Raw genomic sequence first — 12,999 nt, 5'->3', positions numbered from 1 at the left:
CTTCTTAAAGGTTGTCAAGGTTTCTGCTTCAACTCCATGTCTCAGTAGTTTGTTCGCATTAAGAATTGCTTCCTGCCTTCAGTTTTAAATGCACTTCCCGTTAATTTCTACTGATGTCCTCAAGTATGAGATTCACCCTTAAGTTGAAAGAATATTGCTGGATCTACTTCATCGATGCCTTTGAGCATTTTAAATACAGTATGTGGACTGACATAGTCTTAGTGAGTCGGAGGCTGTCAGCGGCGCACTCCTGTGAAGCCAATCGCCTAATGTTACAAACCCAATGGCTGAGACCCAGTAGTCCGCGACTTGCTCCGACAAACTCAAACAGGTTTATTCATAGGGGTGGGATCTTTGCATGAGAGCTGACAACAAATGAATGCTCATCCAGAAGTAAAATGCATATAATGCAACAATGAGGAATAAGGAATGAAGGTGTTTTGGACCCCACAAACAGAAGAGAAGCTTGTCTGTCCGATATCTTGTGTTTTACAATGGAAAAAGAAGATTATTGAGGTAGATTACTGGAGGATAGTAGCAATTCACAACATGCATATACTGATTTTACAGTAATAGTCAGATGGTAGGTGTGGTAGCAAAATGATTTACGTAGCCCTACTACCTAAATACTCGAAGGACCTAAGGTGGACCTAACTTGAGTCTCTGGCCTGGTCACATTGAGAATGTTCTTTCTGAGTTTGTGGGTTTTTTCCTGCTTGCTATCCAGTTCTTCCCTAATTTGCTGACTCAAAATTGACCCATTGCAAGTGCGGGTGTACACTTGAGTTCGCTCACTCCATTTACATCTCGTTCTTTGCTTGTGAACGTGCTGAGGACAGTTGGAACTCCCTGTGACTCTACCCTGCAACAAACAGGATCAAAAACTGAATCGAAAAATAGAACAAAAGAGACAGATGGAGAACAGAACTCTAGGATATCTGGGAACTAAGTAGAGGCAAAAAAATGCAATAAGAATGAAGTATTGGTGTTACTAGTTATAATAAATCTCTCACCTGGATCTTGCCATCTACGCCAGTGCTGTCCATGCGACTTGCCACATTTACTGCATTTCCCCAGATGTCGTACTGAGGTTTCTGAGCACCTATCACTCCAGCAATAACTGGACCATGGTTTATGCCTGTATGAAAGGAAAGATGTGAAACAGATTTGGTTGGTAAGGGTTGAAGACTATTAGTCCAGATGCAGCATCTCTATCCTCCCATTTTGGATTTTATCATGGGTTTATGTGTTATAGTATACAATCTTAATATGTTTAATTAAATTGAAACATATTTTTGTTTTTAATTTACATAGTAATCTGTACTATCACAATTATGGCAAAGTGTTATTGATAAGGGGCGGCACGGTGGCGCAGTGGTAGCGCTGCTGCCTCGCAGTTAGGAGACCCGGGTTCGCTTCCCGGGTCCACCCTGCGTGGAGTTTGCATGTTCTCCCCGTGTCTGCGTGGGTTTCCTCCGGGCGCTCCGGTTTCCTCCCACAGTCCAAAGACATGCAGGTTAGGTGGATTGGCGATTCTAGATTGGCCCTAGTGTGTGCTTGGTGTGTGGGTGTGTTTGTGTGTGTCCTGCGGTGGGTTGGCACCCTGTCCAGGATTGGTTCCCTGCCTTGTGCCCTATGTTGGCTGGGATTGGCTCCAGCAGACCCCCGTGACCCTGTGTTCGGATTCAGCGGGTTGGAAAATGGATGGATGGATGGATGTTATTGATAATACTAAATAAAAGCAGAAAAGAAGTGAATTAGTTCAATTCAGTGTAATGTTATACAACATTCTTCCTCTTATATGACAACCTTCCTATTGAATATAACAAACATAAATCATGTAGTTAAAATTAAAACAGCCCGTAATGCTCGGATGGATAAAAAAATGGACAAATGAATTAAATATAAACAAATAAGAACCCAAAAAAGTCTGACGTGCGCTACAAAAAACCATAACTTTAGTAGTGAGCTATTGCAAGCCAATACTTTACTATGCACGAATGAAATGGAAGAATAATATCTTGTTAAAAAAATTGACATCATCTTTTCTAAATGTGATGCACCCTGGGCAAAATAAAATAATTATTATTTGTAATGAATGTAAATCTCCTGAATATATTTAAATTGCTAATAATTGTGTCATGTCGTTTGGATTGAGTTGATTTGTTTTGTATTATTGTGTCCAAAGATTAACATCATGACATCTCTCTATTATAAAAAAAAACCTTGGAAGGAGACAAGATGTGATTGTCTCAGAGACACTTTCATGTCCCGTGAGACGAGTCTTCGTGCCAAGCGATGTAACCACGCCCGGGGCCTCAGACAAGAGCTTATGCAATAAGATTTGGAAAAATCCTGCGTGGTTATATCAGACACATTTCTTTAAGAGAAAGAAATGATATTCACTCACGGGCAGTTATACGTTGCGTTGTCACAATGTAATTCCAAACACGGAATCAAAATTAAATGTGATATTGATGAAAAGGTAAAAACGAAAAGAGATTGAATATATGGACATAGGTGATATGACTGAAGTGCGCGGCGCAAAATGCAGATCATGCACCATGACAAGCTGCAGCAAGCCCGCAACTGATCGAGCAAAAAGGAGGTAAAAAAAAAACTGTATGTGTTTCCCATTGTATCACCGTTTAAGACGGGGTGTCGGAGGAGCGATCGCGTCTCCTTGGGGTGCCCCCCTCTTCACAACGTGAGCAGCAGAGACGCAAAGTGGTTGGTGCATAGTGCATGTGGTGGGTGGAAGAGGGGAAGATGGGGTGTTCGAGCGAAGCGAGCAGGGGGTGAAGCCCCCTAGTACAGATACAAAAAAAAAAAATACAGACAGACATTACTTCAAAACTTTGACTTGCAGTAGCCACTTCACGTCAGCGACTGTCACGGAGAGCGGTTCCTTGAAGTTTCATGAATCTCATCATCTATGTGATGCTATAAAGATCAGTGTGACAGAACTAAATTCTAAGAGTTTCACAGATTCCGATAAAAAACTTTGTGCATTTGTTTTCATTATTGCCATCATTAACTTCTCAGCTCCTGGCTTATTGATTGTGTCTAATTATGGTTTTTGAGTACAATTTGGTTTTTAATTCACTCTCTCATAGGCCATGGACATACTTAATGCTACGCAATGTGTGTGCTTCAGGACGCTGCTGCTATGCAAGCATTGGACTGACTATACTTGTGGACGTACTTTAAGTAAATCTGGAGGATTATTCCACCAGGTGGCAGTGTGAGAAATAATCATGGTGAGAAAACAATGTCTGGTTTCACTGTGTTGTGAGTTGAGGGAAGAAAGATGTTAAAGATAAAAATTCTTTGTATTCTGAGGCTGTTGTGAAGGTGCAATAAAAAAAGAGACATCAACATCGACACAGAAAATGATATGTGAGACTTTTAAATGTATCGTGTCATTACGATGGGGAATATGCGATGCTTGTATTGCCTATGTGAGAAATGGATGAAGAAAAGCACCATTAATACATCTGCATTTAAGTTTGATGATTTGCTTCACTGCATCGAATCATTCATCAAACATAGAAGTACTCAGATTTATCCTGTTGGAGCTGCAGTGTGGCTTATCGTCACATGTTGTTAGTATACAATGATGCTGATGTCAAGTAACAAAATTTGAACACACATGCCACCCATCTTTGTTCAGGTACTGCAACTTGTGCACGCATCACAGTAATTTCTGACAACATGCTCAGAAGACGCGTCAAAAGAATGCTGGGAGTACGTGACAGCCATGATGTGTGTGCATAAGCATTCTGAGCGTGAATTACAATCCAGCATTAAGTCTTCTGATTTTGATCCCTTACTTGTTAAAACAACTCCTCTCCTGGCCAATCCATTCAATTTTTGTTGCATCCTGGTGCTACCTTAACATCTGCTAGTGTGACTTAAATTACTATTAACTAAACTCATAATGATATCTTACACCTAATGCTAAAATTTTTGTAATCATGAAAAAATACAATTAAAAATATAAAAAACAGAATCAGTACATGGTTAGGATAACACAAATGACCACATTTCCTATAATATAAGTGAGAAAACCAGAGTACAGAAAAAAACCTATGTGCAGAGAAGAATTTGCAAAGCAACCGGACTTCGGTTACTCACCAACTCTCAGCTTGAAATTATTGAAGGAGTGCCTATTAATTACATCCAGTTTTCCCATTAAAGCTACAGCAAATTCCACCATAATTCCAATGTGGCCGTATTTTCGGTCTCCATCCTGTTGGAAGGAACAACATGTTGAGAAACAGTCATTAATATGGTGATATACATTAAAAAGCAATGATCACAGAAACCATTCCTGAATGGGATGTGTAATGGTGACCATATAGGTTGATCATTTTTTCTTAATAATGTCTAACAAAATCATATGTTAAATTGATTAAACAGGCATGAAAGTTAATGTCTAATAATAGGTCATTTTAAAGGTGCACAAGCAGCCATGTTCTTGGCATTCAGGCACATTTTGACCCTACTAGATTGAAGGCTTTTCATCGATCTCATTGTAACCAACTGGCCAGTTAGCCTGGGGGAATACAGGCAGCTGTACATACAGATGAAAAGACATGAACAGGCCACAATTGGACTGGAATGGGGGATGAGTCTGCCTGACCAAGAGGTGTGTCAAGATCGACAGGGTAGACTTAAATTAAGATGTTGAGAGAAAGGCAATATTTGTCTCTGCCATTTTCCATCCTGGATGAGACCATTTCTGCTGCCCTATACAAACAGCATGCTGGATCAAGAGCCATGCCAGACCACATCAGAGGCTAACAGACATTAAGAAAGAGACAGTCACTTGGTAGCCTATTATCAGGGTGTATTATTTTAAACAACACATTTGTCTTTTTCTTCTTCCTTGTCATCTTTTCCCACTTCTGTGTATGGTCAATGTGTTTGATCAACCTTCTCCAATTAGATCAGTCCTGCACCTCCTTACCAATTTCCTTCAGATCTTCTTTTGCTTTATCCATCCACCTCACCTTTGGCCTCCCTTGCTTTCTCTTCCCTTGTACTTCCACTCCCATCGCTCATTAGCCCATATAGTCATTGCCTCTACCCATTGTGTCCATACCACTTCAACCTACTTTCCTGTTCTTTCTTAGCTATCTTTCCTGCTTTTCTTTTACCTTTGATTGTCTCATTTCTTTTTCTGTCCGTTTTGGCAAATCCACACATCCATCTCTACGTTCTCATTTCTTCTACATCTAACTTACTTACTATCCATGTCTCAGCTTCATAACGTACAGTACATCACTGCTGGTCTTACCACTGTCTTATAAACCTTATCTTTAACCTTTGCTTTAATTCTCTGATCACACAATACTCCTGATACTTTCTTCCAATTGTTCCATCCACACTTCACTCTATGCATTATCTTTGCAATCCAATTCTCCATCTTGGGCTACCACTGATCTTAGATGTTTACATCTGTCCACTCTTTTCAGTAGCTTTCCCTGCAGGTTAACTTCTTAATCCTGATCATCATTAAACCTCATTATTCTGTCTTCTTCCTATTTATCTTCAATCCTCTATCTTCCAAAGTTCTTCCTTATTCTTGTAACTTCATCTCCACTTGCTCTTTTTTGGTGCTGCACAAAACAATGCCATCATAAGTCTTCTCCAAATCAATAAGCACTATATGCAAACCTTTAAACAACACATTTGTACCTGCTTTAGTACATTATCATGAATAAATGTGTAACTTTCTCTTCTGCCTGTTTTAGTGCTCCATCTTTTTGCCTGAGGTCACAGACATTAAAGGTAGTGTAATATATTAGGGGTATAGCAGGGATTTAGAGGCATTTTGGTCAGGGCTTCATACTAAGGAATATAAAGGGAAAAACAGTGTCACTCTAGGACCCTATGATGTCAAAACAGGATGCCAGTTGCAGCTGTGAAGATCAGTCAGTGAGGGGAATTTTGGAGCTGAAATGAAAAACAGCAGCAAAGAAAGGAGAGGTGTGATGGAGGCTGACCTAAATTTTGGAGTGATTGCCGTGTCTTTGTAAGTTGATTTTGTGAGACAGGGCCACATCACTCTTCATTCACTTCACTACCATTCTCTCCGTCCTTACATTTGAATGCAGACATGGCATTGCATGTATTCCTTTTGTTTTTCAGCCAGGATTATGGGATGTTGAATGGGAGGTTTGGATGACTGAAGCCTATCCCAACAGCATAAAGCAAAAGACAAAAAACAATCCAACCCAATGCAGGGCATTGTACTGTATACTCACATCCCAGTGGACCAGTCACCTAAACTGTAGGTAGAGAACAGGCACACCCACACAGAAATGGGGGGAACATGCAAATACCATACAGACAGCCAGGATCTAAACCCAGGGCTCTGGATCTGTGAGTGCTACCTATGGCATCACCACACTGCTCCATGGTGTTACAGTAAAGACACAGTGAATCTCTCTCTGGATTTCTCTAACAAGGCCTGCACTTTGTATCGTTTATGTCTACATTACCTTTCTGGTCTCTTGCTGTGTGTTGATGCCAGTGGCAGCCATATACGTACTGCAGATGGTTTTTATTTTCTCCACGCCACTGAACTTGGGCTTGGACAGGAGCTGTTGAATAAAGAAGATGCTTTTTAAGATATGGAACAGGACAGGTCTGCTCATTCTGCATTGCTCAATTTCTACATGCAGTTAGGTCCATAAGTATGGGGACAGTGACACAATTTTCATAAGTTTGCTCTATATACCACCAAAATAGAAATAAATAATAGAAAGAAATAATTACATGATTGGAGTGTAGGCTTTCAGCATTAATTCGAAAGGTTTCACAGAAATATCACATGAGCCATTTAGGAATGACAGCCATTTTTATACAAGGTGCTCCCATTTTCAGGGGCTCAAAAATATTTGGACAAGTGACTGGCAAGCTGTTCCATAGTCATGTGGGATCAGGTCCCTCATTATAACATTAACTATTAAGCAGGTAGAAAACTGGAATTGATTCCAAATGTGGAATTTGCATTTGGAAGCTGCTGCTGTGAACTCTCAATATGAGAGGTCCAAAGAGCTGTCCATGCAAGTAAAAACAGGCCATCATTAGGCAGAGAAAACAAACCAAACCCATCAGAGACACAGCTGAAACACCAGGAGTGGTCAAATCAACCATTTGGTACATTCTTAAAAAGATGGAACACACTGGTTCCAAAAATTATGTTGTTGGACTTAAGTGCAGCATTTGACACCATCGACCATTCTATTTTACTACACAGGCTAGAAAATGATGTTGGGCTTACAGGCGCCGTGCTCGCTTGGTTTAGTTCTTATTTATTAAATCGATTCCAATATGTACAGAAATGTGCTGACAGTACTCCATCATTATACACAGAAGTTCAATATGGTGTCCCGCAGGGCTCAGTACTGGGACCTTTACTGTTTTCACTTTACATGCTTCCACTGGGATCTATCATTAGGAAACATAATGTTAATTTTCACTCGTATGCAGTTGTCTTTAATTAGTTGTGTTAGCGAATTAAAGGAGTGGATGAATGAGAACTACTTGTCTTTAAATACAGATAAAACAGAGATGTTAATTGTTGGAGGGAATGACGCTGATCATAACAATATTTTGTCATCATTTAATTCAGTTGGAATCCCAATTAATTTTACTGAATCAGCCCGCAATCTAGGAGTTATCTTTGACTCTAGCATGTCATTTAAAGCGCATATTACAAAGTTGTCCAAAACATGCTTCTTCCATCTTAAAAATGTTAGGAAATTAAGGCGCTTTCTAAATAAACAGGATTCTGAGAAATTAATTCATGCATTTATCTCTAGTAGGATTGACTACTGCAATGCGGTGTTCACTGGATGTTCAAACTGTTCTTTATGCAGCCTCCAGTTAATAAAAATTGTGGCTGCAAGAATTATTACAAGAACAAGAAAATACGAACACATAACTCCAGTTCTTAAATCCTTACACTGGCTCCCGGTTAAGTTTAGGGCAGATTTCAAAATCCTTCTTTTAACATATAAAGCATTAAATGGCCAAGGTCCTGCTTACTTGTCTGAACTTATCATGACTTACAAACCAGAGCTCACATTAAGATCTCAAGATGCCGGTCTGCTTATGATTCCAAGGATTAATAAAATAACAGTGGGGGGTCGAGCTTTTAGTTACAGGGCCCCTAAACTGTGGAATGGTCTGCCTGCTACTATAAGAGATGCCCCTTCGGTCTCAGCTTTTAAATCCTGGCTGAAGACTCACGACTTCAGTTTAGCATATCCTGACTAGAGCTGCTGATTAACTGTACATACTGCATCTCTGTTGTTAGTCATTAGCACTAAAACATAAGTAACTTGGTAGTTAGAATTGGATACTAACCCTCACCTATTCTGTTTCTCTTCTCGGTACTCAAATGTGGCACTTGGTGCCACGGCCCACCTGCCAAGTTGTTTTGCCTGCCTAAGGTAAAGTCATCCCTGATGGAAGATCACAGGAATCGTGAGAAAGAGGGGTCCTTTCATCAGATTGGCTGGCCAAGCAATGTTTCAGCCGTGGAATGGCCAAATGGGGGAGGCAGCTTGATGGATGAGGTCTCCAGGACTCTAAACAAATCCAAATCTTATTATGTGATATCATCTACTGTTAAATTCTGCTCCGTACTTCTAAAAAATTTTTATTTTTTATTTTTTATTGAGGATTTGTTCTGTTCTGTGTATTGTATTGTATTGACCCCATTCTTTTGACACCCACTGCAAGCCCAACCTACCTGGAAAGGGGTCTCTCTTTGAACTGCCTTTCCCAAGGTTTCTTCTATTTTTTCCTACAAGTTTTTTTTTTGGGAGTTTTTCCTTGTCTTCTTAGAGAGTCAAGGCTGGGGGGCTGTCAAGAGGCAGGGCCTGTTAAAGCCCATTGCGGCACTTCCTGTGTGATTTTTGGCTATACAAAAATAAACTGTATTGTATTGTACTGGTTTGCTCAGCAACACCAGAAGGCCTGGACAACCATGAAAGACAACTAACTGTACTGGTTGCAGAATTCTTTCCATGATCAAGTAAAACCCCTTCTCAAAATTTAGTCAAACCAAGAACACTCTCCGGGAGGTAGGCCTGTCATCGCCTAAGTCTATAATCAAGAGAAGACTTCATGAATGTAAAGACAATGGAAGTGCAAACCAGTGGAAATCCTCAAGCACAAGAAGAACAGATTAGACTTTGACAGAACATATTTTTAAATAAACAGTCCAGTTTTGGAACAATTTTCTTTAGACAAATGAAATTGAGATCAATATATACTAGAATGATGGATGGAAAAGATTATGGAGAAGAGAAGAAATGGCTCATGATCTGATGAATACCACATCATCTGTGAAACATGGTGGAGGCAGTGTAATGGCATGGGCATACATGACTGCCAATGGTAGTTGGTCACTGGTGTTTATTGATTATATGACTGCTGTCAGAAGTTGCAGGATGGATTCTGAAGTGTACAGGGCTATACTGTCTGCTCAGATTCAGACAAATGCTGCAGAACTGGTAGGATGACACTTCATGGTACAGATGGACAATACTAAAACACACTGTGACAGCAAACCAAGTGCCTTTCAAAGCAAATAAGTGGCATATTCTTCAATGGCCAAGTCAATCAATAGACCTCAACCCAACTGGACTTGCATTTCACTTGCTGAAGGTAAAACTGATGGCAGAAAGTCCAACAAACAAGCAGCAACTGAAGACAGCTGCAGTAAAGGCCTGGCAAAGTACCACTAAGGTGGATACCCAGCATTTGGAGAAGGCCATGGGTTCAGACTTCAGGCAGTCACTGACTATAAAGGATTTTCAACCAAATATTGAAAATTATCATTAAAGGGGCGGCACGGTGGCGCAGTGGGTAGCGCTGCTGCCTCGCAGTTAGGAGATCTGGGGACCTGGGTTCGCTTCCCGGGTCCTCCCTGCATGGAGTTTGCATGTTCTCCCCGTGTCTGCGTGGGTTTCCTCCGGGCGCTCCGGTTTCCTCCCACAGTCCAAAGACATGCAGGTTAGGTGGATTGGCGATTCTAAATTGGCCCTAGTGTGTGCTTGGTGTGTGGGTGTGTTTGTGTGTGTCCTGCGGTGGGTTGGCACCCTGCCCGGGATTGGTTCCTGCCTTGTGCCCTGTGTTGGCTGGGATTGGCTCCAGCAGACCCCCGTGACCCTGTGTTCGGATTCAGCGGGTTGGAAAATGGATGGATGGATAGTTTGTCCAAATATGTTTGAGCCCCTAAAAATGGGAGGACCATGTATAAAAATGGCTGTCATTCCTAAATGGCTCATACTAGATTTCTGTTAAAGACTTTGAATTAATGCTGTAAGAGCCATTTGTTAGTTATTTAGGTTATAACTAAATAGTGATTAGTTATAATGTTAAATAAAGTTAAATAGTATATTTATAGTATATATATATATATAGTTATATAGTGGAGTGGTGGCTCTGAGGCTAGGGATCTGCACTGGCAATCAGAAGGTTGCCAGTTCAAATCCCGTAAATGCCAATAGGGACTCTGCTCTGTTGGGCCCATGAGCAAGGTCCTTAACCTGCAATTGCTGAGCACTTCGAGTAGTGAGAAAAGCTCTATATAAATGCAAAGAATTTATTTAAAGAATTTATGTTAAATTGACAGAAGTATTTTCTTAGTTATTTTAAAATGTTTGCCTATATATTAATGCTTAGTCTATAGGAGATTCTATTATAACTCCCACAAGCTAAATTGAAATGGAATATTCTAATTATTTCTTGTCGCTCTGACTACAGAATAGTCCCAGTTTATGATCTCCCTGGGAGCTGGTAAGGCACGGAGGGCAAATGGTTTCTAAACATATCTTACCATACCACACGTACTTACAGAGCATATTGAATGTATGAAGTAAAGCTTACTGTATGTAAGTTTGCCATAGAGAAATAACATAACTTTTATGTATTGAAAGTAAGTGACGTTTAACAAGAAAAAGCTAAGATTGTAGAAGAAACCTTTTTTCTCTTTTTGCCTTTTATTCTGTGAGTGTAATAACATTTTTCTGAATTTTTGTGATTTGTTCCTTTTTAAATTTTCACTAAACTTTTAAAATAAATTTTATTGGACTGAGAAAGTTTATTTGTTATGCATTTGACTCATGCTGGATCCTACCTTGCCAGCTCAGTAGCTGCTCGATTCTGAGAACCTGGAAAAGACGCAGCTACACATGCTGAAAGCCTATACTTCAATCATTTTTTCATTTCAAATCCATTGTGGTGACAAAATTATGAAAATTGTATCACTGTCCAAATACTTAATGGACCTAACTGTATAATGAAAGAAAATGAATGAATGATAAAGCATCTTTAGGCATCCTTCTAAATCCAAAACAATGTCAACATTATTAATTACAAGGGGAGTACAGAAATCAAAAATTGAGCTTTAAAACAGCAAACACAAAAATGAATATTAAGAGACCTCAGTATTATAAAGGAGCTGGCAAAGCACAAAATAAAACTTCCTTCCACTCTTGGCTTAGCTGTGCTGTGTGATGGGTTGATCTCCCCACCTATCCACCTCCAAAGTACCCCCAAGTGCTCAGTTTATTCATCTTCCATCTTTCACTCAATCTCTCAAGACTGTGGCCCCTCGTCCTCTCATCGTTCTGCCAATGAGACTTCACCCAGCTCACTTCATAAATCCAATGAGAAGTGGCTACTAGTGGCCTTTACAGCCAAGTCTGGGATCCAATCTTGAGCTGGACATTCTGATGCAGCTATGGGGTCAGATCAGAGCGCCCTCTGGTGGACACCCTTGACTTACCATTATAAGGGCCAGATGTGCACAGCTTCTTAGCTGCTTGCTTCTGTTTAAGAGTGGCAGACCCCCTCTTATACATAGAGGGGGTCTATCAAATGCCCTCGGTGGTATGGCATTGACATTGACTGGTAGACATGGCCTGTGCGGGGCTTAACATCCCCTGGGCGTCTCTGTCTATCCCACATCATGCCAGTTTGGATGTGATGTGTTGTACCCACAACAGCCTTTCCTTGTAACCCATGAGACTTTTTTCAATACTAATGTCACAATCGACAACATACACTTCAGAAGAAGTCATCCACCTGAAGCTAAGCATGTTTGGGCCTGGCCAGTGCTTGTATGGGAGACCACATAGGAATAAACTTGGGTTGCTGCTGGAAGAGGTGTTGGTGAGGCCAGCAGGGGGCGTTTAGCCTGTGGTCTGAATGTGGAGCCCAATGCCTGAATGCAGTGACGGGGACACTGTGCTGTAAATATTGCACCGTTCCTGACTCTCTATGGTCATAAAAGAACCCTGGGCATCCTTCATAAAGAGTAGGGTGTATCCCAATGTCCAGGCTAAATTGTCCACCATGGCCTAGTCACTCTGGACCCTTAATCATTTCCTGTCCATAATTGGCTAACTATTTCTCACCACTTCACCATTTAACAGCCAATGTGTGGCGAGTGTACTGGTGCATAAATGGCTACCGTCACATCATCCAGGTGGATGATACACATTGATGGTGGGTGAAGTGGTACCCCTCTGTGTAAGTGCTTAGAGTAGAGAGAAAAGCACTATTTAAATGTAAACAATTATTACACCTTCTGCATAGTTTTGACACACTCCACAGTGTGTACATTTTCAGTGCTGGATGATTGGTTTCATCATAGTCATCATTACTCATATGATTGAAATCTCTTGACTGGTTTATCTACTACGGTATCAGGAGATTGAAAAACATCCACATGTTGTCTGTAGTCCCTAGCTGCCAGCGACAACAACAAGCACTGTTACTGTGACTTTTCCGACACTGCTCAGCATAGCAGTTCATGTCAACAACTATTTTCTTCACTAGTCTATCAAATCGTAAATAGTCCAGATAATCATGATCAACAGGCATGGGGGAACACACCGGGGTTACCTGTAAAACATCAACAAGAAAATCCATGATTGTCAGCTGTAGTGTGAAGCCGACACCAAACAC

General features: G+C 40.6%; 1 protein-coding gene across 1 annotated transcript in view; it reads right to left on the bottom strand.

Annotated features, from left to right (window-relative positions):
• Positions 1-12,999, bottom strand: part of LOC114645771 (adenylate cyclase type 2-like) — a 161,033-nt gene that overhangs the window by 5,138 nt on the left and 142,896 nt on the right. Inside the window, exons 23-25 of the mRNA XM_028793603.2 lie at positions 6,510-6,611; positions 4,138-4,252; positions 1,014-1,138 (exon numbers count right to left, since the gene is read on the bottom strand). Of these exons, the coding sequence (XP_028649436.1) occupies positions 1,014-1,138; positions 4,138-4,252; positions 6,510-6,611 (342 nt within the window). The remainder of the gene's footprint in view (positions 1-1,013; positions 1,139-4,137; positions 4,253-6,509; positions 6,612-12,999) is intronic.

This window comes from Erpetoichthys calabaricus, chromosome 2 (genome assembly GCF_900747795.2).
Source record: "Erpetoichthys calabaricus chromosome 2, fErpCal1.3, whole genome shotgun sequence".
In the NCBI taxonomy this organism is placed as follows: domain Eukaryota; kingdom Metazoa; phylum Chordata; class Cladistia; order Polypteriformes; family Polypteridae; genus Erpetoichthys; species Erpetoichthys calabaricus.
Note: the sequence above shows the minus strand (reverse complement) of the source record. Positions and strands in the feature narration are given on the sequence as shown.